This window comes from Odocoileus virginianus, chromosome 13, assembly GCF_023699985.2.
Source record: "Odocoileus virginianus isolate 20LAN1187 ecotype Illinois chromosome 13, Ovbor_1.2, whole genome shotgun sequence".
Classification (NCBI taxonomy): Eukaryota; Metazoa; Chordata; class Mammalia; order Artiodactyla; family Cervidae; genus Odocoileus; species Odocoileus virginianus.
The window spans coordinates 20,808,339-20,835,543 of NC_069686.1; the positions used below are offsets into that span (position 1 = coordinate 20,808,339).

The 27,205-nt window shown below is 37.9% G+C and overlaps 2 protein-coding genes and 1 non-coding gene across 14 annotated transcripts in view; 1 reads left to right on the top strand and 2 right to left on the bottom strand.

Moving 5' to 3' along the window:
* On the top strand, positions 1-27,074 carry SPC25 (SPC25 component of NDC80 kinetochore complex). 7 transcript variants are annotated; one of them, XM_070476092.1, is made up of 8 exons: positions 3-195; positions 1,167-1,319; positions 1,424-1,489; positions 6,526-6,672; positions 8,115-8,219; positions 10,272-10,370; positions 24,631-24,734; positions 25,354-27,074. In XM_070476092.1, exons 2-8 carry the CDS (start codon positions 1,181-1,183, stop codon positions 25,384-25,386), a joined length of 693 nt encoding a protein of 230 aa, XP_070332193.1. In that variant the 5' UTR covers positions 3-195; positions 1,167-1,180; the 3' UTR covers positions 25,387-27,074. The 7 variants fall into 7 exon arrangements, with proteins under 7 accessions (XP_070332196.1, XP_070332191.1, XP_070332192.1 ...); XM_070476090.1 differs by lacking the exon at positions 25,354-27,074 and having other exon boundaries at positions 2-195; positions 24,631-24,827; XM_070476091.1 differs by lacking the exon at positions 25,354-27,074 and having other exon boundaries at positions 2-157; positions 24,631-24,827.
* LOC139038103 (U6 spliceosomal RNA) lies at positions 9,886-9,988 on the bottom strand. The gene has a single exon (XR_011491050.1). It is a non-coding gene; the product is annotated as a U6 spliceosomal RNA (small nuclear RNA).
* The window catches only part of NOSTRIN (nitric oxide synthase trafficking), a 62,015-nt gene continuing 55,507 nt past the window's right edge, over positions 20,698-27,205 (bottom strand). For 4 of the 6 annotated variants that reach the window (XM_070476088.1, XM_070476084.1, XM_070476089.1 and 1 more), the window contains 4 exons: positions 26,343-26,468; positions 25,393-25,507; positions 24,222-24,311; positions 20,698-20,916 (listed from right to left, as the gene is read on the bottom strand). In XM_070476088.1, the coding sequence (XP_070332189.1) occupies positions 20,780-20,916; positions 24,222-24,311; positions 25,393-25,507; positions 26,343-26,468 (468 nt within the window). In that variant the 3' untranslated portion in view covers positions 20,698-20,779. The remainder of the gene's footprint in view (positions 20,917-24,221; positions 24,312-25,392; positions 25,508-26,342; positions 26,469-27,205) is intronic. The other 2 variants (XM_070476085.1, XM_070476087.1) reach the window with 1 other exon arrangement.

Below are 27,205 nucleotides of genomic sequence, written 5' to 3' on the forward strand. Positions count from 1 at the left end.
GGCGTATGGGAGCCCAAAGGCGGGAGGCGGAAGGCGCCCTAGGTTTGAAATAGGAAAGTTGGCTAGGCTGCGGTTGCGGATCTTGGAGTTCGGCTGTTGGTTGAAGTCGATTCAGGTCTTGTGGGGCAGGTGGCTGGGCTCAGGCCTGCCGGAGAAGGTGGGAGTTGACCTGGGCTCCGAAACTCGCCTGTCGCGGTAGGGGAAATCGGGTTTGGAGGCGGAATGAGTATTTTGGGGGCGGAGTCTGAAATGTACGTCATGTTGCTGTTTGGGGAGCAGAATGGGCAGCCCCACGGCAGAGGGGTTTAGGGTTTCACCTAAGACAAGTCTGCGAATTTTCTGGGGAGATTTTATGTCATTGGGAAGGTTGTAGCGTTACAGAAAACTGATGGGACCTGGGATCTTACAAAACATCCTTTCACGGGGGAGGAACTGAGGCCTGGAAAGTCGAGGTTACTTGGACAGGTCCTGGACTAAACCCACTAAACTCTCCTCTAGTTTCCATTTTACTGTCACCTTTCCTGATCTGGAGGTGGAGGAAGAAGGAGTGTAGATATGTGGGATCTTATCCCATGATAGGGGCCCCGCCTTCTGGGACCTGGCAATCCAGGCCGGAATCAAAAGTGTCAGAGTTGGAAGGAGTCTTAGCAGCCCCCAACTTTACTTGTGAAAAAACGGAGGCAGAGTCGTATTTCCCGGGGTCAGAGTGAGTGTTGTGTGGGTTACTACTAATGAATTCCTAGGGAGTGATGGTGTTCTGATTTCCTGCTGCACCTATATCATAGTTAAGTTTAGGTGGCTTGATCTGCCCAGGTATATTTAGAGTTAAAAGTAAGTTGCTATGGGAGTAGGGGTTTAAGGGATGCACATTACCGTATCAACAAGGATTTACTGTATAGCACAGTAAATTGAAATCTTGTAATAAACTATAATGGAATTGAGTAGAAAAATAGAATATAGATATATACATGACTGGATCACTTTGTTGTACACCTAAAACTAACACAGTATTGTAAATCAACTGTACTTCAGTGTATTAAAGAAAGTAAGTTGCTAACCATTTTCTAACAAATTTCAAACTGCCAAAATATACTTGACTAACATATGTGGCTGATATGGTTTCAGTAACTTAAAAAAGTACAGTGTGTGTCCGATTTGTTTTATAGCCTTGTCTTACAAAATGGTAGAGGATGAACTGGCACTATTTGATAAAAGCATAAATGAATTTTGGAATAAATTCAAAAGCACTGTCAGTGACACCTCCTGTCAGATGGTGGGACTAAGAGATGCCTACAAGGACTCAATTAAAGCATTTGCAGGTACCTACATTTAACTTATAACATGCTGTTATTCTTTGTTGTTCTTGTTTGGTTTTTAGTGTAATTTCAGCTGAATTGAAACTTCAACTCCTTTTCTCTTTCAGAAAAGCTGTCTGTGAAATTAAAGGAAGAAGAACGGATGGTTGAAATGTTTCTGGAATATCAAAATCGTATGTGACAAACTGTAGAAATAGATCATAGAGAGTTTTTTAGATTAAACATCTTCATAAAATCCCTTATACAAGTAAAACAATGTGTTTATATGTATCAGTTCAGTTCAGTTCAATCGCTTAGTCGTGTCCCACTCTTTGTGACCCCATGGACTGCAGCATGCCAAGCTTCCCTGTCCATCACCAACTCCCAGAGCTTGCTCAAACTCCTGTCCATCAAGTCGGTGATGCCATCCAACCATCTCAACCTCTGTCATCCCCTTCTCCTCCTGCCTTCAGTATTTCCCAGCATCAGGGTCTTTTCCAGTGAGTCAGTTCTTTGCATCAGGTGACCAAAGTATTGGAGCTTCAGCTTGAGCATCAGTCCTTCCAATGAATATTCAGGAGTGATCTCCTTTAGGATGGACTCGTTGGATCTCCTTGCAGTCCAAGGGATTCTCAAGAATCTTCTCCAACACCACAGTTCAAAAGCATCAATTCTTTGGTGCTCAGCTTTCTTTATGGTCCAACTCTTTTATATATATATATATATATATATATGTGTGTGTGTGTGTGTGTGTATATGTGTGTGTATATATATACACACACATAGCTTCCCTGGGGGCTTGGTGGTTAAAAAATTTGCCTGCCAATGCAGGAGTAGCAAGAGAAGCGGGTTCAGTCCTTGGGTTGGGAAGATCCCCTGGAAGAGGAAATGGCCACCCACTCCAGTATTCTTGCCTGGAAAATTCCAGAGGAGCCTGGCAGGCTGAAGTCCATGGGGTCACAAAGAGTGGGACTGAGCACACATGCACACAATCCAGCTTAATAACTAGAACATCCCGTGTTATACTTTCCTCTTCTCTCACCGTCTAGAACTAATCCGTCAGTATTTTACTTTAGTATTGAGGATTTGAATGTTATATATGTGGCAGCATTTTGTGTTAATATATATTCTGTCCCTTTTTCACTTAGCATTTGCTCGTGAGATTCATCTTCACTGACGTATAAATGTCCATATTTTTTAAAAAATGAGTTTCACAGACTAGAATACAAAATCCGTACATAACATGTTTATCACCCTGATGTATAAATGCCCACATTTTTGAAAAATGAGTTTCACAACTTTGAAAAACTGGAGTTCTCTCAGCTCTTTGGGTGTAGGTTTAAAGTCTGACAGTTTTTCTGTCTATATTTTTATTGTTCCTGCCTTTCTTTTCTACCACTGTGCAGATTGTCCAGAGTGGATTAGCAGCTTTTACTGAATTCTCACACACAGACCACAGGCTTATAGCCCCAGGCCAAAATCCACTGGAGATACTAAATTTTGCCAAATCATGTTTTGAACACTGTCAAATCAGAGTGTCTTTACATGGGACACATGTACTTAATGTGCTACAGTCCCTGATAATTTCTTTTGCTTTGCTTTGCCTTCACCACTTCCTTATTATCTGGCCCCTGAAGGCATGTGATTTTGGAACTCCTGGGAGGCTGTTATAGGAGACTTCTACCCATGTCCACTTTTTTAGCTGCCCTGAGGCTTCCATGCCCTTTTACTGCTTCTCATTCCCTCTGTAACCAGCAGCAGGAAGGAAAACCATACAATCCTTCAAATGTTAGAATAAAAACACTCCTATACATGGTATTTATGTACTACTTACTAGCTTAAAATTTTTCACACCATCATTAGATACCCTAATCCTGTGGGGTAAATAAATGGGAAAGCCATTATTATACTTGTTTTTTGTTGGTCAGTTGCTCAGTCGAGTCTGACTCTGCAACCCCATGAACTGCAGTACACCAGGTTGCCCTGTCCTTCCCCATCTTGCAGAGCTTGCTCAAACTCTTGTCCATTGAGCCGGTGATGCCATCCAACCATCTCATCCTCTGTCATCCTCTTCTCCTCCTGCATTCAGTCTTTCCCAAGGTCTTTTCTAATGAGTCTTTTCTAATGAGTCGGCGCTTTGCATCAGATGGCCAAAATACTTGTTTTACACCTGAGGAAAAGAGGACCCATGGTTGTCATTGGATCAGGGTCCTTGGGTAACAACTGAGAAGCCAGATGGGAACTGAGAACTTTTGACTTTTGAATCTGCATCTCTTTTGCAGTAAAATTCTACTTAATTATCCTTAAAAAGTAGCATTTTTTTCTTGTAATTCTGATGTTTATTTTTAAAGTATGTCTTATATAATTCGATCATGTCCACAAAGTCTTAGAAAATACAGAAAAGTGTGTAATTGGTATGTTATTGCTTTATTTGCATTTCTGTGATTACTGAGTTTAAATTATCTTTTGTATTTGTTAACCATCTTCATTTTGTGTTTCCTCTATTTATTACTTTGTCCTTTCCTTTCGAATTTATATTTGTGTCTTCTTTAGATTAAGGATAGTAACCTTTGTTGGGAGAAGATAGTTTAATGGTTAAAAGCTTGACTTTTGAAATTAAGACCTACGTTTGAATCCAGGTCTTACTGTTCATTGCATTCTAGCAGGTAAAGCTGTGAGCAAGTTATTGAACTGCTGAGACTTCATTTTCTTCTTCTTTGTTTTAATTGAAGTTACGGTTAGTTTACAGGGTGTTAGTTTCAGGTATACAGCAAAGTGATTCAGTTATATATACACATTTATTGATTTTCAGATTTTTTTCCCTTACAAGTTATTACAAAATATTGAGTAGAGTTCCCTGTGCTATACAGTAGGTCCTTGTTGATTATCTGTTTTATATATATTAGCTCTTTTTCTTTTAAAAAAGAGTAAGACGTCCATCATAATTGTATTATTGTGAAACTTGACTAAATTTATATAAACATAAGAGCAAGTATCTAGCTTATAGTAGAGTTTTTATGCTTATTTGATTCAAATATAAGTTTGTCTGCTTGCCTGCCTTCTCAATTTCCTTTTGCCTTCAATAGAAAGATCTTTCCCCATATAGTTAATTTTATATTCACAGATACTGCCTTTTAGGTTTCATAAAGTTTCATTTTGCATTTAAATATTTAATAAATGTGGATTTTATTTTGGATTTCAGCACTGTTTGGGGAACAGGCTACCTCTTCATTTGTGATATTTATCATATTAATTTCCTAAATATACCCATATTTGTTTGCAAACTTTTGTTTAACTGAGTTATAGTCAATTACTGCACCACTATTGTGTTAATACTGTCATAGTCACAGTTGTTAAATCTGATAGGGCAAGTCCCTTTTCTTATTATTTTTCTCACCATATTTCCTAGCTGTTCTCAGCTGTGTAATTACTTTTGTTGGATATTCTCTTTCTCTTCCCTCCAAATTCCGCTGGGGCTTTATTAAATACAGAAATAGGTTTGGGAAATATTTACATCTTTATAATATTTAGAAGCTTAAAATGTCTCTCCATATAACTGGGTCAAACGTATGCCTGAGACAAGTTTTGCATTTTTTTTCTGTACAAAGCCTGCATATGTCTTGATCTAGATTATTCCTGAATGTCTTATTTGTATATGTGATTTCCCCCTTCTTCGGTTCAGTCAGCTCAGTTCAGTCACTCAGTCTTGTCTGACTCTTTGTGACACCATGGACTGCAGCATGCCAGGCTTCCCTGTCCATCACCAACTCCTGGACCCTACTCAAACTCATGTCCATCGAGTCAGTGATGCCATCCAACCATCTCATCCTCTGTTGTTCCTTTCTCCTCCTGCCTTCAATCTTTCCCAGCATCAGGGCCTTTTCCAGTGAGTCATTTCTTCACATCAGGTGGTCAAAGTATTGAAGTGTAAGCTTGAGCATCAGTCCCTCCAATGAATATTCAGAACTGATCTCCTTTAGGATTGACTGGTTTGATCTCCTTGCAGTCCAAGGGACTCTCAAGAGTCTTTTCCAACACCACAGTTCAAAAGCATCAATTCTTTGGCACTCAGCTTTCTTTATAGTCCAACTCTCACATCCTGATTTGGAACCAGTCTGTTGTTCCATGTCCAGTTCTAGCTGTTGCTTCCTGACCTGCATACAGATTTCTCAAGAGGCAGGTCAGGTGGTCTGGTATTCTCATCTCTAAGAATTTTCCACCATTTGTTGTGATCCACACAGTCAAAGGCTTTGGCTTAGTCAATAAAGCAGAAGTAGATGTTTTTCTGTAATTCTCTTGCTTTTTCTATGATCCAAGGGATGTTGGCCACTTGATCTCTGGTTTCTCTGCCTTTTCTAAATCCAACTTGACCTTCTGGAATTTCACGGTTCAGGTACTGTTGAAGCCTTGCTGGGAGAATTTTGAGCATTACTTTACTAGCGTGTGAGATGAGTGCAATTAAGTGGTAGTTTGAACATTCTTTGGCATTGCCTTTCTTTAGTATTGGAATGAAAACAGATGTTTTCCAGTCCTGTGACCACTGCTGAGTTTTCCAAATTTGCTGGCATATTGAGTGCAGCGTTTTAACAGCATCATCTTTTAGGATTTGAAATAGCTCAACCGGAATTCTGTCACCTCCACTAGCTTTGTTCATAGTTAGGTTTTCTAAGGCTCACTTGACTTCACATTCCAGGGTGTCTGGCTCTAGGTGAGTGATCACACCATCGTGGTTATCTGGGTCATGAAGATCTTTTTAATATAGTTCTTCTGTGTATTCTTCCTTCTTCACTGCCTCCTTACCTTCCTGTCTTCTTTCTTCTATCATTTTGGTATATTTCAGAATATACCAGATATCTAGCATTAAACTTGGGTATTTCTTCAAAGCATCTGAAAAGCCATCTTTAGAGTTTCTTCATCTTTGGTGGTGTTCTCTTTGTGTACTTATCTGAAGGGGAGAGCTGCAAAGGTCATGATCTTCTGATTTTGTATTTCTTGGTTTAATTTAGCATTCTCATTTAAAAATGCATTTTTTGTCTCCTCATTTTTGTTTTCAAAGACAAATAGGAAAGGATAAGGATTCTTGTTCTCTTATAGTTTTTTTAATCATCAGGAAATGCTTATCAATTAAAACATTAATTTTGTGAAAGTCACAAAAATTTTGCTCTTTTTATAGATACATGTTGATGAGCAAAGCATATAGATTCTAGCTAATACTTTGTGCTTCTTATAGAAATCTGCAGACAGAATAAGCTCATTCAAGAGAAAAAGGAGAATTTATTAAAGTTGATTGCTGAAGTAAAAGACAAAAAACAGGAAGTGGAGGCACTGACTGCAACTATCCAGGATCTTAAGGAAGAATATGCTAGGAAGAAGGAAAGTAAGTTTCCAGTTGTACAGGTATTTAAAACAATCTAAATTTCAAAGTAGTGATGGCTCACAATTATGTACATTTCGCCTTCTCCCCAGTTCATTGCCAGAAGTAGCTAACATACTTTAAGTCCATAGCCAGTCCCTCACCTTCCTCTGCAAGGTGTCTGTGAAGTTTGCTAAGTGGATTTTAATTTTCCTTCTTTTGCTTAAAGAGCCTTTTTTTTTCTGTCTTTTTAAAAATTTATTTAGTTTTAATTAAAGGATAATTGCTTTACAGTATTGTGTTGGTTTCTGCCAAACATCAACATGAACCAGCCATAGGTATACAGCATCCCCCACTCTTGAGCCTCCCTCCCACCTCCCCCAATCCCACCCTTCTAGGTTGTTACAAAGCCCCAGTTTGAGTTCCCTGAGTCATAAGGCAATTCCTGTTGGCCGTCTATTTTACATATGCTAATGTATGTTTCCATGGTACTGTCTCCATAAATCCCACCCTGTCCTTCCTAACTCCTCTCTTGTCCATAAATCTGTTCTCTATGTCTGTCTCCATTGCTGCCCTGCAAATAATTTCATCAGTACCATCAGTTCCATATACATGCATTAGTGAAGACTGATCCTTTTGATTTCTAATAGAACCAGAGAATAATGAAATTGATATGGGAGTTTAATTAAGCAGAGTGGGAGACAGTTTCACTAAATAAGATTTGCCTGGGAGAAACCATTGTGTAATTTATGCAATAGATTCATTGATCACGCATCCTCTGTCAGGAACTATTAAGCATGTTCTTCATGATGTAAAGCCTCTTTGTCTAAGACTTTTATATATTTTTTTTAAAAGGTGCTTCTTTTATATAGAAGCCGTGTTTTCCCATAAATGAAATAATCAATTCTAAAATCTCTTGAAAATAGCAAAGTTTGTTTCATGAATGCTTTTTCTTAAAGAGTTTGTGTATGAATCAACATTATTTTTTTCATCTCTTAAGTATTACTTAGGGAATATTGCATTAACTTTTGAAAAAAAGTTCTAAACTAGCATGAAATAAGTCTGACTTCCTATTTAAAATAATAGGATATTTTTCCAGTGAAGCAATTGATACATTTTTGGCTGACTAAAAAACAGCAAAATAGTGTACAGGACGTCTTTCTGTTTCTCTGCTAGCCTTGCAAGTCCTTGGCCTATTTATTCATGCTGCTTTATAATAAAATAGAACAAAACTTATTCCTCTTAATACTGGTATGTATTTTTTCATGCAGTTTTTCCTTCCAGCTTGAATGAACAGAAACCCCTTTGCTAATTGGTAGAGATAGAAAGTGTAGTAAATGTAAGCTGATTTATTTGCTTGGCATCATTTTTTGGTTGTTTTTAAATTTTTTTAAATTAGTTAAAAGAATATTAACTGAATGTTATTTAAAATATTCTATACTCATTGTCTGTGTTTTTAATCATAGCTATTTCCACTGCTAACAAAGCTAATGAAGAGAGGTTGAAAAGGCTACAGAAATCTGCAGACTTGTATAAAGATCGACTTGGACTAGAAATTCGAAAAATTTATGGTTAGTATATTAATGTAAGTAAAACATAGGAAATTTGAAAAGTCTGTCTTAAGTAGAAAAGAATCTTTAAAATATTTTCAGCTAAGATAATGACCACATTGTTAACGTTTTAAACAGTAGGAAAAAATTACAAAACTTTAATCACCCTAATGTAATTACTCATGCCTTGGTTATTTATCATCCAGTATTTTAGTAAACGTATTTTAGGCACAGTTGCCAGCATACAAAAAAATTTTCTGTTCCTTGTTCTTACTAGTATTGTAGGATTAGTATTTTTCTAATTGCTGTAGCCTTCATGATGGTAATTTTTTTTTTTCCATTTATTTTTGTTAGTTGGAGGCTAATTACTTTACAACATTGCAGTGGTTTTTGTCATACATTGAAATGAATTAGCCATGGATTTACATGTATTCCCCATCCCGGTCCCCCCTCCCACCTCCCTCTCCACCCCATCCCTCTGGGTCTTCCCAGTGCACCAGGCCCGAGCACTTGTCTCATGCACATGATGGTAATTTTAACATAGTGGTGTAATAATTCATTCCATAACTGTAGCTTAATTTATTCAATCTTTTATCTATTGTTTAACCCATATATTACTCTAACACTTGGATTTTATAGTTTCTAGTTTTAGAAATACTATAGTGGACATACATAGACTTCTCCATTTGGGGAGCACAGTTTTCATGAAATTCCCAGAGATGAATTATTGAGTTAAAGCATAGGAATATTAAAATAGCCACCGTTACATATCTGTGTGTCAATTTATAGAAATATTTATGGTGTTGGGAGTCCCCAGGATTACATTCAGTTTTGGTGATTCACTAGAAAGATTTACAAGACTCATGGTGGCTCAGATTTATGGCGGTGAAAGGATACAAAACAAAATCAGCCCAAAGGAAAAAGTCACGTGGGGCAAAATCGAGAGGAAACAAGTTTTCAAGAGCCGTAAGCCAGTGGAGTCACACAGGATGTGATTAATCCCTTCGGCGTCAAACTGTGACAGTACACGTGAAATGTTGTCTATCAGGGAACCTCATTAGAGACTCTGGAAGCTTGGCCTGGTTTTCCTTGGACTTCACCCCAGGAATTATTTGCATTGCTGATTTTGTGTATCCTGTCACTGTAATCATAGCACTGAGTACAACCAGTGGTGAGCCCCAGGAATCCTCCTGGTGAATTTTCAAACCTGTGGCGGTCTTGGGGATCTCTGATACACTGGACAAGGACCAGTCTTGCAAGCAGACCTCTTCTGGGGATAGAAGTCTCAGGTCTGCTAGGTCAGCTCTTTTATGCAATCTGTGTATAATGTAAAGTGTACCCACTTCATTGTTATTTGTGCCAGAACTCTAGTTTCTTTTTAAAGTTTTTTGGTTTATTTTGTTATCTGGCAGTTGATTAGATAATAGAAACTTTTTAAAAATACATTTCTTTGATTATTAATGAAAATGTGACCATTTCCCCCATTTATTTACTGATTATACTTATTTCTGAAATTGGACCCTCTATTCATAAATCTGTTTGCCTTTGTTTTGGTGTTTTTCCTATCTGTCAGAATGAGTTTTTAATACAAAATATTAACCTTTGCTTAGAGGAGAACATAAAGACCAGATCTGAAGTTTTTAAAAAATTTTATGTAGTTTTAATTGGGGGACAGCTGCTTACAATATTGTGTTGGGAGCGCTTCATGAATTTGCATGATATCCTTTCACAGGGGTGATGCTAATCTTCTCTGTAACATTCCAATTTCAGTGTATGTGCTACCAAAGCAAGCGTAGCTCCGAACTTTTGATCCATTGGTCTTTAAGTTTATCTTCACTGTTATCCTGAGGTACTTTTTTGCGTTTTGTTTAGTTTTGTCTCAAAACCACTTTTAAAGCTTTAAAATTATCTTTAGATTTAAAGTAGAAGTTTCTCATAGTCCTCAAAATCAAAATACTGTTTTATAGCAGTGTAGATATTAATCAGAGGTGGAGGGAAGAAAGCTTGTCTCAATTGAGAACTTTGGCACAATAAAATAATTCTCATACTAAATCATTTAACCCCTTTTCTCAGGTGATAAATTGCAGTTTATATTCACTGATATTGACCCTAAGCATCCTGATCGTCCATTTATGTTTTCCCTGTGCCTAAATGAAGCAAGGGACTATGAAGGTATGTACTCCTATCTCTTAACTGGTACTTAAGATTGGCATCCCAGAATGTTATTTGACTTAGAACATAAGGTAACGTGAAGGCAAGTAACATTCCCACAAGCTGCTGCTTTCTTTTCCAGTCTTGCTTCTTGTGATGTTGTCTTCTAAAGGCGGTGACTACAGTTTTGATTTATAGATAGTATCCAGGAACCTTAATGAGTAGCTTCTCTTCTGGATGGCACAGCGCCACAATGACTGAAAGACTTAAAAGACCAACGATCACTGCATTTCATTTGCAAGTCTGAATTATCCTCTTAGAGAACTCAAAGCTAAAGCTATAAAGGATATGACTGCCTAAGTATGAATATTGTATGTGATCTAAGTAGATGATTTTCAGTTTAAATGTGATGATTTAATTTCCAAAAAATAAATTTTAAAATATTATCCTATCCTGAAAATCCCAAATGTTGATAATCTTGCTTCGTTACTGATTCTGCAAAGGGCCAAAAAGGTCTTTAATGTGTGGGAAGTTACATGTTTGGCAATATTGTGAACAAAAAGAATGGAAATCTATTTATCTCTTTTTATTATTCTAATATTAAGGATTCTAAAGTAATCCTTAATTTACTGGAATTCAGAAAAATGGTTCTTAGCTCTTTATACCTGTGTCCTCAAAGCATTTGTATTAATAGCAGATGGGTGCTCAGGAAAACGGCTGAGTAGGCTCCCTGATGTGACTTGGTGACTCGAATTTATATTTTAGGAATGTGGTTCAAGTACAAATGTTTGGTTTTTTTTCTGTCTCTAGGTAAATATCTTCTAATCTGAAGGCTGCTAACTTTTAAAAAGCAAATCCCCAAACCTCCAACCTAGCTTCTCAGTTTTCTCTAAATTGGATAGCCTCTCTTGTTATATAGTGTTATAGTATTTGATCATGTATTAAAATCGAGTCTCCAGTGTAAAGTTGGAACCAGGTGCTCTTTGCTCTTCTTTCTCTGCTTTGGTCATGGGCCTTGTTTCCCAAGCAGTCTCTGCCAAAGAACTAGAAATCTGACAGGCTTCAATTTCTTCTCCTTGGACAAAGGACAAGACCGATGGTAGAGAAAGTTGGATCATTCCTTTCCTTCGGCCACCTTCACAGGAGACTTGCTCCTAGTATGTACCAGCTGGTGCAACTGCATATGAGGGCCGTATTGTTATTTGTGACTTTGAGTCCCATTTGGCCATGTAAATACGACTCTGGGAATAGCAGCTACATTCTCTAATGATCCCCATTTCAGTTGTGAAACAGCAGATATTTCTTTCCATAGTTGTCAGTTATTAAGGGTTGGCATTGAAAGATGTTCTTTTTTTGATTGAGTGGTCAGAAACTAGATTTGAGGCCAAATTTTGCACAGAAAACTGACAACAGTTTAAGAAAAAAAAACTGTTCAAATAGTTTAAATAGTTAAAATGTGTGGGAAAGATGATAGGAAATGGCCTTCTCTTCTGTATCTCTGAGCTCTTCAGTCCTTGATTACCATCTGTTTAAAACAAGATTGTAGTATTTAATATTTGAATATTTAGAGATTAAACAAAGGAAAGGTCCAAAAGATAGTCAGGGTGTGAAAATCAAGTTTGTGTGTCATCCTATGCTGAAAGCATTTCAGGAAAATGGAATTGAAATGACTTGAATCATATGAGAGCATCTAAGGTAGAAATACTTCTCTTCTAAAAATATTGTCTTCTTTTTTTTTCCTCCTAGTGTCAGATAGTGCTCCTTATCTTGAGTGCCTCGCAGAATTTCAAGAAAACGTAAGGCAGACCAACAATTTTTCGGCTTTTCTCGCCAACGTTCGGAAAGCTTTTACTGCCATGGTTTATAATTAATGTGTAAATAGTGTGTAAAAACCGTTATCCCTGTTGTGTTTCTCTTTTTAAAAAACTGTCATTATTTGGTGTTTGTCTGTAATCTTTATTTTTGTAACATTTCTGTGTGCTGATTTTTGTCAATTATTTTCATTAAAATCTTGGGAAAGAAGGTTTAAGTCAAGCTATTAGAAGTCATGGATCAGTAATAATAAAAAATGAAGGGAGTGAATCCAACCTGTGGTTTGCAGTTTCTAAAATGTACTTCACAGAGTAAATGCTATCATCCGAATGTCTTAAAGGAAGGAATGTTTTTATCTTAAACCAAGAGGGATCTACAGTTAAAGGACAAATCTTTGAATCAGAAGAAAGTTGGCAGTGTTCTAAAATATCTAGAAAAGGATCTAATTTTGAAAATCCAAGTGTAGAAAATTTATAAGCAATTTCCATTTTGTAATATTTATACTGGTTAGTTGTGGTCTAGACATACATTTGACGTCTTTGGAGTCTATTCAATACAGTTTAGAACTCAAATCAGTTTTCTTTAGGATTTCATTTTTGTCACGAATCTTTCATTAAAAATTTGGCTGTGTTTAGGTCTGCTGGCTTTAGTGGGAGCCACATGCTGCTGTCTCGGGATATCTTGGGCACACCTAAAAGCGATGGAGCAGTGGCCTCCCTGCTTCTAGCTACTTCTGACTTCCCCTTGCTGTCTGGTGGGGGGAGGTTAAGTCAGTTGTCTCGTCAAAGCTGGAGGGAGCTTCAGAGCACCATCCCTCAGTTGCCTCATGTCTAGGACTTGGCTCAGGGTTCTGCTCACCATCTCATAGCAGTGGAATTTATCTAAGAATGCTGTGGACTAGTGGGAATGTTACTACTCAGACATCCCCAGTGTGCAGACCAGCTTTTAGGCACCACTGATTGATACTATCTCTGCAGAGATGAAAGGCTGACAAACTGCCCTGGAGATTGGAGTGTGTGGTACACATAATCATCTTATCCTGTTTTAGCACGGGCTTGGCTAAAGGAGTATTTTAACAGGGAGTTCAGTGAGCAGACTATCCAGTTTTCCTAGGCAAACCTTCACATTTGGCCTTATTTGTAATATACCTACATTTAAATGAATACAGAAAGCCATATCAAAACCCAGCTCTGGTTTTTATGGACCTGGCTTGACTTGTAGTATAAATTATATTAGCAGGATCCATTTCTTAGCTGTTTCTCCTGGGTTAAGACTCCATGTGGTGAATCCCAGCAATTTCAAGCTCATCTCAATCTCTGAACCAATCTCTGGTGATCAGAAGAGTAAAGTATATACACTGGGTTAGGTTAGATCCTCTGGAAACCCAGGTCTGAAGGTGGATTAAGCTCGATAACTGAGCTAAGAGTAGGGATGTTATTCTTTAAATGGAAATAGACACTACATGTTTAACATAAAAAGATAGCAGGTGACTATTATAGTGAGTACATATTTACTGAATTCCTTGCTTGCAATATATCAACAAGGAACAAAAAATTTAAGAAATATTTTCATTCATTAAAACTAGAGAAAAACCACATATCCTACCACAAATTCTGGATATAATGTTTTGAACCATAGAGTGAAAAATGCACCAGGCATTGATTCTGAAAGGTCTTTGTTACCTGCAAGTTAGAGAAATGAGATTGGGGATGAGACACTTAATGGGGAGCTCTCCACTTAGATCCATTTCTCCTCAAGGATCACCATTCTTCACTTCTAACTGGGGGTCCATCTAGTCAGAGCTATGGTTTTTCCAGTAGTCATGTCCAGATGTGAGAGTTGGACCATGAAGAAGATTGAGCACCAAAGAATTAATGCTTTCAAACTCTGGTGCTCAAAAAATTTGAGAGTCCCTTGGACTGCAAGGAGATCAAACCAGTTACTCCTAAAGGAAATCAACCCTGAATATTCATTGGAAGGACTGATGCTGAAGCTGAAGCTCCAATACTTAGGCCACCTGATGTGAAGAGCCAACTCACTGGAAAAGACCCTGTTGCTGGGAAAGATTGAGGGCAGGAGGAGAAGTGGGTGACAGGATGGGATGGTTGGATGGCATCATTCACTCAATGGACATGAGTTTGAGCAAACTCCAGGAGATAATGAAGAACAGGGAACCTGGTGTGTTACAGTACATGGAGTCGCAAAGACTGGGACACAACTGAGCAACTGAACAATAATGACAAGATTAAATTTTAAAGTTTGATACATTATGAAAATTGTGCTTTGAATGGTTAAGAATACATATGAAAGGGAAACCAAGCTAGTCCATTAAACTTCCTCTATCCATTTTATTTAGGATGGTATGTTGTAAAAACCAAATAATAGTTTTCAGCATTTAAAACCTTCCTGATACAGAAATAAAGCATAAGATACAAGATACAAAATTCAATTTCATAAATGGGAAAAAAATATGCATAAGTAGTAAAACTGATTGAAATGGAATCTCAATGGGGTACATTAACCTATTCCACATTTTGTAATAAAATGGAACAAGACCTCTAAAATTAAACTCAATCACTAAGTTAAAAAAAACAGAATCAGCACAAAATCTGCTAAAATGTCTTACTAATGGGTTTAAAGTTTTGATTTCTCAGCTAATGAGGATTAGAAAATGTTGCTTCTCTTCCAGTTCAGAGGATTCTGATACAGAGACAATTAGTTATACTTTAATTTGTGTACCATGACAGTGAATTGCCTGTTTAGCTGTAAAGCTAGCATAGTATCCTTCCAGGTGGCTCAGTGGTAAAGAATCTGCCTGCTAACGCAGAAGAAGGAGACATGGGTTCTATCCTGGATTGGGAAGATCCCCTGGAGGAGGAAATGCAACCCACTGTGGTATTCTTGCCTGGAAAATTTCATGGACAGGGGAGCTTGGTGGGCTACAGTCTATGGGATCGCACAAAGTTGGACACAACTGAGCATGCAAAATAGCATAGTAGCTAACATATAGTAGAAACTTAATAAGTATTTGTCAATGTTGAACACATTTCCAGACTCAGTAGAAAATTATTTAATGGGAAATTTATTTTTTATCTATTTATTTTTTTAATGGGAAATTTAAATTACACCTTTGAAAAGGAGCTGACTTGTTCAGTAATACCTACAGGCATGTTGCTGAGATGTCCAGCAATTTTTAACAGGTAAAGTAGTTCTTGAAAAAATGGCAAGCTAATCGAGAACAAGACTCTGAGTAAAGATAAGAGTTTCATCTATGTAGAAAGAGAGTCTTGTCAAGTAAGTAAGTAAACTAGAGAGTACGCAAGCTATTTCGAATCAGCTCCTTTCATAGTACTGTTAAACGTGTTATATGAAGTATGAACAATGTATGATGGGATATGTGTTTGGAGTTTATAGACACGTTACTCTCTTTCCTTATCAACTAGGCAAGCTGGAGTTAGCTGCTAGGCTAAGGTGCAACAAGTGGAAAAACTTCAAGGAATAAATTATTTTACTCAGCTGCATAGATTTTTACAAAAATTCAGAAAGAGGCAATATTTAAGATTCAAATAAATGTGATCTATATAATGGTAAATCTTGAATAAATGCTCTGTGTGTGTGTGTGTGTGTGTGTGTGTGTGTGAAATTCTTTCTAGTATCAACATGGTAACATGAAAAGATTTGAGAATTAAGATGTGGTCTAGTCGTTGCTCTACTATTAAAATTGATACATGATCTTGGGCAAATCAGTTAATCTTTTTGAGATTAAATTTTCTCTCCAACCAAACTGCACTATGTGTAATTTCCCAAACTTGCCTTTTCTTTTTTGTTGAGCAGGCCAAGGAAGTTTTCTATTTTCAGTTAATTAAAAGTAATTATCATGAATGTTTGTTGCATTTTATTGTGTTTTTCTGTATCTGTGTGGATTTTCATCTTGTAGCTGTTGGTATGGTGATTTATATTAATAGGCTTTAAAAAAAAGTTGAATTAAACTTGCCTTCCTAGAATAAATCTTAGTCATGGCATGCAGTCTGTTTTGTTTTGTTTTTAATAATGCTAGATTCAGTTTTGTGAAATTTGCTTTTAATTTTTACTTCTATAACCATGAATTAGCTTGGCTTATTTTTCCTTTGTGTATTAACATCATCTGGTTATCCTAGGTCCTAGACCCTTGAAAATAGTTGAGATATGTTCCTTTCTTTTCTGTTTCCTGAAAAAGTTTCAATAAGGGCTTATGGCTTTTGAACACACATATAAAACTCTCTGAGCTTGTGTTTTCTTTGTAGGAAGATGCTTTTAGAAAAATGCTTGTTAATTTTTTAATAGTTATTGAATTACTTAATTATTCTATTTCTTCCTGAATTTTGATAAGGCATACTTTTTTGAGAAATTTGTCTCCTGCTGACTTTTTTTGCGAATTGGTGTGAAGTTGGTTAATAATATATAATTTTGGTTTTTGATAGCTACTGCTTCTGTAGTGTGTCTCCTTTTTTCTTAGAAACAATGCTGCTTTATTTATGCCTTTCTTGTACTTCCCTGGTGGGTAAAAAATCTGCCTGCACTGCAGGAGACCTGGGTTCGATCCCTGGGAGTCAGGAAGATCCCCTGGAGAAGGGAACAGCCACCCACTCCAGAGTTCTTGCCTGGAGAATTACATGGTATACAGGAACCTGGCAAGCTGCAGTTCAAGGGGTTGCAAAGAGTCAGACCTGACTGAGCAACTAACACTTTCACTTTCATGACTTTCTTAATTTTGCCAGAGGTTTGCTCAGTTGATTAACCCTTTCAAAGAACCAATGAATAGCTTTATTCAACCTCTTGTTTTATATGTCATTAATTTCTGATCTTTCTTTTATTTGCTTTAGGTTGTTTCTGATGTTTTTATAAACTCATAATTAGGATGCTTAATTCATTAATTTTATCCTTTCTCCAGTGGTACCTTTTTTAAGTTGCTTTCCTGAAACTATAGGTTTTAGCACATAGTAACTTTATTTCTAACAGTTAAAATTTTCCATTAAGATCTATTCTTTGACCATGTGTTATTTAGAATGTGTGTGTCTGCACATGTGTGTTTGTATGTGTGCAGGGACATATAACATGTGTTGAACACATAGGGTTTTTTCACTTATTCTTTTCTAAATGATTTCTTACATTGTCATCACACAACTTCTAGAGCATTACTTTGTGGCCTCGTATGTGATCAATTTTTTTAAATAATAATTTTATTTATTTTTGGCTGTGCTGAGTCTTCTTTGCTGCGGGGGCTTTCCCCTACTCGTGGTGAGCAGGGGCTACTCTAGTTGTGATGTGTGGGCTTCCCATTGTGGTGGCTTCTCTTGCTATGGAGCACAGATTCTAGAGTCTCAGGCTTCAGTAATCGAGGCGTGTGGGCTCAGTAGTGTGGTTCCCAGGCTCCAGAGCACAGGCTCAACAGTTGTGGCCCATGGGCTTAGTTGCCCCATGGCATGTGGGATCTCCCCAGATCAAGGATCAAACCTGTGTCTCCTGCATTGGCAGGTGGATTCTTTACTGCTGAGCCACTGAGGAAACCCTGGAATCACTTTTATAAATGTGTACTTTCCAGAGGTTTCATTTTATCTGCAGCACCATTTTATCTGCCCATAGCGTTCAGCTCCGGCTTCCCTTGTGGCTCAGCTGGAAAAGAATCTGCCTGCAATGTGGGAGACTTGGGTTTGATCCCTGGGTTGGGAAGATCCCTTGGAGAAGGGAAAGGCTACCCATTCCAGTATTCTGGCCTGGAGAATTCCATGGACTGTATATCCATGAGGTCGCAAAGAGTTGGATATGAATGAGTGACTGACACATACACACACACACAACATTTATCACAGTGTATTGTGTTTGCTTACTGGTCTGTTTCCCTTTCAGAAGACAGATTGAAGGCTCTTTGAGGAAAAGGATTTACTGTCTTTATAGTATTGAAGCCACAGATCAGTGAATAGTAATTCCTCTTTACCCTTCAAAATCCCTTCTCTTGATCCCCTGCCCTCAAGCCCATCTTTCCTGGGTTAGACATTCTTCCTACTAATGTTGCCACAGACAATGGGATGTGTCGCTATTTGATTCTCTTTCCAAATTTGGCTGATTGCCCCTGAGTCCATAAAGACTCTGGGGGAGGAGGGACTTTTTCTTGGAAGCTGGAACAAAGTTATATTATGCTCAAATTACTAATCAGTTAAAACCTTATAATACTGTACAATAAAATTTACTTTAACCCAAACTGAATATTATTTTACTTTCTGATGTATCAGAATGGATGATAAAACTCATTGTGAATATTAATTATTATGAGTAATTGAAATGCAGAAAAGTGAAATTAATCTTTCTGGTTGACATGACAGGATAATGGATAGTCAGAATTTACTGTACCAGAAAGAAGATAAAATAGAGTAATGTCTTTGATGTTTTTAGAGAAAATCTGACTCAGACCTCTACTGCTGATATTTCAGGTTGCTAATGTTGCTAGAAAATTCCTGACATAAGAAAACTGCCTAGTGGAGTATAATTATGAAAGCCCAATTAAGAGTTTAAAAGTCTTAATATTAAAACAATTATTTTATTCTCTGTGGAAGACTTGGGAACATCATTAATGTTCCCAATATGCACTTAATTTTTACTTAAATCTAAGTAGTACCATCCCCACCTGTCCTGTCAGAAAATTCTTGCCCTTCTAAGATGACATCCAAGTCTATCACACCCAAAAATATGTGTATTTTTATCTAGCTTAATACTATAGTGTTTCTTTGAAGTTTAAAAAAATTACATATCACAGATGCAAAAAAAGAATTTGTAGCAACATTTTAAACCAGGAAAACCATTTATGTCTTTACAAAGTAAAACTGCTTTAGGAAGAAAGAGGGGCCCCTTTGAAAATTACTTCCAAAGAGTTTCAGGGTCCAATCATCATTATCATCACTTTATACAAATGATCACATGTAGGCTGCAGTCAATGGCTATGCAATTTCTTTTATCCATCAAGGCTAATGGAAAGAAGTCAGATGAAAAGGAAATATAAATTCAAAATCTCTGTTCATGGTCTTAATGGCCTATTATTCAGCCAACTTTCTACATGTGGAATGCCTTCATTAATACGCCATTAAGGATGACTTTAAAACTTCTGATCTGTTCTTCTGGGCTGTAAGTTATGTCTCACATAACAGGTTTTACTTGAGCTCCTTCCGGTCTGATATCTGTATCTATAAATATCTTTGTTAGTTATATCCTGCTATAGGAGTGTAATGGTGCAGAGTATAAAAAATATATGTACCTTATTTAAAATAAAATATATTTGAAAATTTCCTTTTTCACAGTATAAAACGTGACAAGTTAAAAAAAGAGGTAGGGGGAAGGAGAGTAATAGAATGGATTTTAATCACTCTTTTAATGCCAGACTGTTTGGCACAAAAGTAAATCTGCTTAGATGTTCTTGGCAATATCTTGACCTTCTGTTCAATGGAGTGTGTGATCTCCAAGCTGATGTAGGCCAGTTTCTGAGATGCTGCTGTATCACGCCTCTCTATTCTAAAATGTTCCCCTTGGGGAAAGTTTGGGGGCCTGCTGTCTCTCATTCTCCACCTTTTCCCATTGTAGGGCATTTGAGGAAGTGGCAGAAATCTCTCTAAATTTTCCATTTTGACAGTAAATTCTGGTTTTTAGAACTTATCATTCAAACTAGAGACTCATTAGCATTTAAGTGTCTGTCACTAAGAAGTTGCTTAGGATATTCCTTGCATCACAACCTGGAAGGAAAGTATACAATTCCTAGTTTCTGAATTGGTGTATGAAGTTTCCAACTGGGCAGGGAGGCATGAAATTTCAGTCACTGCCTCCTTCCTAACCCTTTTCTATCAGCCTTGCTCTTATTCTCAGATCTCCAGCCATCTCTGACTCACACTTGACCTCATGCTAAGAGTAACTCTGATTGTGGGTAGGGATATATAAGAAGCCACTAACTCAGAAGGTCACTGGCTCAGGACGGAACCCTTTTCTACCCCGAGGTCCTCTGCCTGGCATAGAGCCCTCTTGTCTACCAGCCTCTCTTCCAACCACGCTGACTATCCACCTTGGCTCATGAGCCTTTATTCTACTGTCCTTAACTTGGGTCTGTCTCACTGGTGCTTCACCTGCCTGTCTCTGCTGAGGTCTTCTTGGACTTCCTATGTATTCTTCTCCATCTCCATGGCCCTGCTTGGCCCTTTGTGGGCCTACTGCGGCTACTGCCACCCAAGACTTGACGGAAAGGACATCTGCATCCTAATCTCTGTTGCACCACCAGAAAACTATCTGACTTCAGGTTAAACTGCTTTGCACTTTTCTCCCTGTGAGAGGGGCTGTTTTGGATTATTTCTAGAGTCTTTTAGAAAACTCTAAGAACCATGGTACATCTTTTTCACCTCCTATTTACCCTCCATCTTCTCACTATTTCAAAGAACTAAGAGTGCAAAATGCCATGATGTACCTGCATCATGGGCACATCTGCATCATGCCTGCATTATGGAACCCAGTTAGGAGGATAAACTTGTGAAGACAACAGCATTTCCCTTTATTTGCATCACATTGTATAATTAACAATGTGTAAGATGATGCCTTCAGAATTTCGCTCATGCTTGTGAAGCTGTGTCCCCGGCATTTGAAGGAAGCTCCTCCACATAAGCGGCAGGAAAATGACCTTTTTTTCCCTTTAAAGAGCCAAACCACCATCCTTCATCTTTCTTTTTGTGTATCGTCACGATGTCGCCTGTGAAAACACATACATTTAGTTAGACAAGTGAGTTCCTGTGATTAATGCCTTCCCGAGTTTGATCAATTAAGATAGTTTTTAAGGAGATTCTGCTTTCAAGGAGTTACTTGGTAGCATCACTTTTCTGCAGGTGATTCAGACGAAGCAAAACTTATTGACCGCTTCTGCACGAAGCAGGCATAATGCAGAGAATATTAAAAAGAGTTATGTAATGGACAACTGAGTTGTGCCCTAAAGTAGCTTGATTAGAAACAAAATCACTTTGGATCCTATGTCCTTGTGCTGCCTGGTTCACTTTGGATAGAACTGATGGGTTGTCACCAAACTCTTCCTTGCTGTCTGTGCTTTACGGGTTCCTCATGTTGGTGGGCACAATAGTTTGGTATGCTGACTATTAAGAGTATGTCTTGGCTACTAGAATTTTCTTTAGATCAAAGCAGCTTCTCTCCACTCTATGTGCCAGCTGCATAGTCCGAAGTTCCAGCCTACAGCTTTGCACAATAATATAACCCATTGTTCAACAATTTAGATAATTTGAATAAAATATCAATTTAAAGACAATACTCCTTTAAAGCAATGAATGAAGTAAATAGAATTCCTAGAAAACACATGGCTCTTCTCTAGTTCTCTATTAAAAAAACAAGATTAAAAACACTAGCCCCCGTCTTGGTGAGAGAGTCCTTTCTCTCTGGCTACTTCCTATACATTAAAGTGGAAACATCCCCTTCCTTCAGGATCCAAGAGCTACTTGATCTTTAGCATCATCATAAAGTCATTTTCAGTCTTTTATTCTTTCACTTTTCTCCCCAGTAATTTTCTTTCCAAGGCAAAGGAGACTGTCAACCTCCCTTCTATCTTTCCTTAGTCACATCACTATTTTTTCTTGCAAGAGATCATTCTCAGTCTAGAAACTCCACCTAATGTGTTCTCTCAGGTCAATAGATTGACACAATCCACTACTGGAATTCAAACACGTAATTTATGGACTACCCTGGCCATCCAGCTTTTAAGACTCCATAGTTCCAATATAAGAGACGTGGGTTTGATCTCTTGCTGGGGAACTAAGATCCTACGTGCCTCAAGGTATGGTCACAAAGTAAAAATGTAAAAACAAAACAAAACAAATAAATAATTTAAAATTTTATCTTCAGCTTTCCTAAGACTCCAACATGTCATTCCATTTAAAGAACCCTCTTGGGATATAATGTATAAGTAGGCTTTGCAACCAACAGAGAACTGAAGATAAACAAGATGATCAATTTAATGTGTTAACTATGTAACTCAAACTCAGGACCCTGGGCTCTAGGTGGCATCTGGGACATGTGTTTTAACTCATATGGAAAGTGGGAATACTGCATTTCATTTACTCACTTACTGACATAAGTAGTCTTTGGATGGCATGATGAATAACGAAGTGACTTCTAGAGAACACTTAAAACTTTTAAATTAAAGGCAACATTGATTTCAGATGAAAGCAGGAGTGGGGTCCACTTTCTATTTCCTTTTTTCTTGTCTTTACTTATTTCTGAACTACAAGGAAAACTAACTGTGTGGAGAAGTCTGACTGGCAAACTGCAAAGGACGCACCCATGAACAAATAGCAAATATGTGGTGGTATCCCTGTTGTTTAACTGTTAAATCCATTTTGACTTTCTGTTGATTCTAGGTGCTGTGTCCTGGTCATGGAATATAAGTTTTCTCCTATGACACAATTCTTTCTCACTAACATTTTCCTCTCCAGATCTCTGCCTTAGCTTGACATTCGAATGTGGTTGCTAACTGGACGTCCAAACAAAGTTGAGGTGGTAACCTTTTCTCATTTAATAATTTCGAGGTTTTCACAACCCCTTGTTGTTGCTGTTCAGTCACCAAGTTGTATCTGACTCTTCGTGACCCCATGGACTGCAGCGTGCCAGCCTTCTCTGACCCTCACTATCTCCCGGAGTTTGCCCAAGTTCATGTTGAATGAATCGGTGATGCCATCCAACCATCTCAACCTCTGTCGCCCTCTTATCCTTCTGCCTTCAATCTTTCCCAGCATCAGGGTCTTTTCCAAAGAGTCAGCTGTTCGCATCAGGTGGTCAAAGTATTGAAGCGTCAGCTTTAGCATCAGTCCTTCCAAAGAGTATTCAGTGTTGATTTCCTTTAAGATTGACTGGTTTGATCTCCTTGCTCTCCAAGCGACTCTCAAGAGTCTTCTCCAGCACCACAATTTGAAAGCATCAATTCTTTGGTGCTCTGCCTTCTTTATTGTCCAGCTCTCATATCCATACATCATTACTGGGAAGACCATAGCCTTGACTATATGGAACACTGTTGGAAAAGTGATGTCTTTGCTTTTTAACTCACTGTCTAGCTTTCCTGTCAAGAAGCAATTGTCTTCTAATTTCATGGCTGCAGTCACCATTCGCAGTGATTTTAGAGCTCAAGAAGAGAAAATCTGTCACTGCTTCCACCTTTCCCCCTTCTATTTGCCATAAAGTGATGGGACTGAATGCCATGATCTTAGTTTTTTTAATATTGAGTTTTAAGCTGGCTTTTTCACTCTCTTCCTTCACCCTCATCAAGAGGCTCTTTAGTTCCTCTTTGATTTCTGCCATTAGAGTGTTACCGTCTGCATATCTGAGGTTGTCTTTACATAATACTTTCCGAAGTTAAACGAAAATCTGTGACATGGAGAAGGGGATCTGATTCCTTTGATTAGTCGTAAAACCCCTTTTTGAGAGAGAGGTAGGAGAAATGCTAAGCTGGGTGTCTTCTGACCCAGGTTCTAGAACGGGCATTTAGATTAAGCCATGAGAGGAAGTGACATCACACTCCAGTAAGTGTAGCTTCTCAAAAGGAAAAAGGTGGGGCTGCCTCTCTGATAACTGTCCATTACTGATGTTCTACCCCAGCTGAGCACTGTGATTAACAACATGACTGGGTTTCCAAGTTCAAAGCCTGAGCCTCGACTGCTAGTGACTTTACCCAAAGTGCTTCACATTTCTGTGTCTCAGTCTCCAGTCATAAAACAGGCATAAAAAATAATACCTACCTCAAAAGGTTTTTATGAATATTAAGTTGGACAATGTGTTTGCAGCAAGGTCTGGCACCTGGTAAATACTGCATAGACGTCAGCCGTTTTTATTATGTGAGCTTTCTTTCTGGTATGCTTATCTTTCTATCTTCTAAGAAGGGTGATTATTATAAACCTGCACTGATTTAACATGGTACTAACTTTAAAAGCTAAGACAAAGGTTATAGTCAAGTTAAAGATTTCACGTGAGAAGGCAAGTCAACCATTTGAGAATGATTCTTACCTTTTTCCAAGTCCAATTCATCATCTTGCCTGGCTTGAAAAGAATATAAGGCCTTGCAAAGACCATTGCCAAGCTGGGTCACACCGGAGGCTGAAAGTTAGATCAAGTTATAGTGACTAATGCTGGGTCAGTAGGCAAGATGAACACAGTGGGGAAGTGGTCTAGTTTTCACCACATAGTGCAGAGCTTGAATATATTGAAATCTTCCCCGAAGGAAAGTTTATCATTGTACATAACACTCATTCTTTGATTCAGTAACCATTTCTGATGTAGGTACTATGTGAATGAACTGTGTATACTATATACTCAAAAGCTATAATATAGAAAATAAGTCTAGAGACAAAAGTTATTGTAGTAGTAATAATAACAATGACGGTTTTAAATTGTTTTCCATGTGAATTTCACATAGGTCAATCTGTGTTGACCGATGTTGTGTTTGTGTCTTGGAAAACCCACGCCTGTTTTTCCCATCAGGAATATGTTGGAGCAGGAGCTCCCTACCATCATGCCCAGGTACTTGGGGAGCTGCTTCTCAGACTGTGCCACTGTGGGTCTTTAATATACAGGTGGGCTGCGACGGCCTGGGTTTGACTGAAACTCTTTTTTTGCCAAGTTCTAGTCAAGAACCTAGAGAGTCAAGGTTATGGTCATACTATAGTTGAAAAATAAAGGATAATGAAATGTGCTTTTGTGGATGTGTGTTGGGGGGAGGGGTGGGGGGTTTGAAAGGTAAAAGGCAGTGGGGGTAGATGGACAAATGACCAAAGTCAAGTGACTGAACAAAGCTGGTAGGCTTTGGGATCATGATGTTTCTCACACAGAGGACAGGGCTGTGGAAACAGGGCTGCTCCTCACAGTGTTTCCAGGGTAAGCGTGTGGACAACAAATTGCAGGCTGTCTGAATAACATGGATGCTGGGGACTGGGGGTACCTTCCCTGAAACATTAGAGAGTTCTACTCCCACCCCCACCTGCATTCTTCTTAAGTCCTTCCCACATTTTGGATGACATTTGCACAGAAAGCTACACATTCTAATAAATTAATGTCCTGATTGAAATGTTAATTTTCTTGAGCCAATTTATATCAATGTGGTTCTGAAGAGAAAATATAATTTTGGCAATGTGCTTTACAGATAGGACCCAGCCTCGAATTATTCTGGGCATGAGATTACCTGTGGACGAAGGACTTGGAATTCTCTGCCCATCAGAAGATGCTCTGTTCACAACATTCTCTAGTCTCTTCGTCAGAACAGGCCGAGATATTTTTACAGAACTATGTGTCTGCTGCTGTTTGGATAGGGGGGAAAGATATTTTTAACAGCGCTATCAACAAAAGTATTTGAGAAAAGTAACTCTCTGCAACTGTTTTCCTCAGGAATCTGTTTTTTAATTATTGGGAAACCTTAATATTTTCAGAATTAGACGTTACTATATCTTATAGCCTGTGTTTGCAATTCTGACCTGTAGCCTTAAGCCAAATAATATTTACAGCATTCCTTCTATAAATTCAACTTTAATTGGTTTTTATCCAAGTGAAATAATCATGACTGTGTAAATAACTGAGACCCTTTTAGAGCTCAAGTCTCAGGAAGATAATTGTCCCTTCACCACAAGGTAGTTAGAGCTCCCTCTTCTGGTAGCAAATGGAAATGAGTATAACTGTGTATACTCACATGCTCATCAATTCCTAGAGTGAAACACTGGGAAAGCGTTAATACATGTGTGTGAACCTTTTAATTTGCTCACACATTATCAACATCATGTACTATGTTAAATGGATGAGACTACTGCTTATCACAAAATCTTACAATTTAGGTCTGTAATAGAAATTTTACTATAAGAGCATGTTCAAAGGATAAAGTTAGAAAATGAGAAGAAGGAACCCAAAGTATTTTTAACTCATTATTTTACATATGAATACAAAGAATGTCTTCATTTGTGTTTAGCTCTTGTTACGGTGCTCAAAAAGTAATTAAATAAGTTTATCTTAAAATTGTGCAATTGGAGATTTGAGCACATGGCATATATAATTCCTAACAGCTTTTTTGCCCTGATGCTGCTTTGAGTCATTCTACCCAACAAGGCCAGTCAAGAAATTATAACCAGCCTCTTAAATGTTTACCTTTTCTTTCCACTTGAAGATGGAGTTACTACAGGGATGGCTGGGTTGAGGTCTTTGCTCAAGTTCTGCTAACACAGATGACAGTTTATAGCAGTTTGCTTGCAGAAGGTCTAGTTTCAAGCTATTCTGTGGAAACAGCATTTGACCATCTGAGTAAATTTCTAGAGAAGGAGGCACAACTCATTGTGGGTGGATAAAGGGACATCAGGATAACTTCCAAAATGACAAAGAGGTTCAGAAAAGTACACATTCAACTCATGTGCAATTCATTTGCAGAAAATGCTGAAGAGAGAAAAACAATGGACACTTTAAGAAGCCTAAGAAAGCCTTAGTTGTTGAGTGCATCTTATTCTGGACCCTTGTAAATAAGGTAAACCAGAAAGCTTGATAGATATATTGCTCAGCATTTTGTGACAAAGAAGAGCTTTACTTGACTTTCTGCTGAGGAATGGGGAAAAGAGAATAGTAAATGCTGATTGCAGAAGGCAGGCTTTCAGAGGGCTTTGAAGAAAGGCAAAGGAGCCATGGGCATGTAACATAAAGAACAGAATTGACTCCTGTCAACAGAATCAAACTAAAATGATGTGTGGCAGGGTTTTTGTTGGTGGTGTTATTATTTCTTGAAGAGGTGAGGTCTTATATTATCTGGAAAGTTTGCAGTAACACTTCTGAAAACTAGAAACAATATTCTGGGCTATTTGAATGTAAAAATAAAGAGTGAAACTAAAGCTATTCTCTTGGTCTCTCCTGTTTTCAATTTGACCTTGAACTAGAAACTTTATATTGACTTCTCTGTCAAGTTGTGTTCAGCCAAGGTAAATCAAATCACAGAATCTAAATACTGGAAAGAGTCTGCTTATCCA

Coding starts and splice junctions, on each gene's coding strand:
- SPC25 (XM_070476090.1), top strand. CDS start 1,181: ATGGTAGAGGATGAACTGGCACTATTTGATAAAAGCATAAATGAATTT. Junction 1,490..6,525: donor GTTTCTGGAATATCAAAATC/GTATGTGACAAA, acceptor TGCTTCTTATAG/AAATCTGCAGACAGAATAAG. Junction 10,371..24,630: donor TGAAGCAAGGGACTATGAAG/GTATGTACTCCT, acceptor AATTTCACATAG/GTCAATCTGTGTTGACCGAT.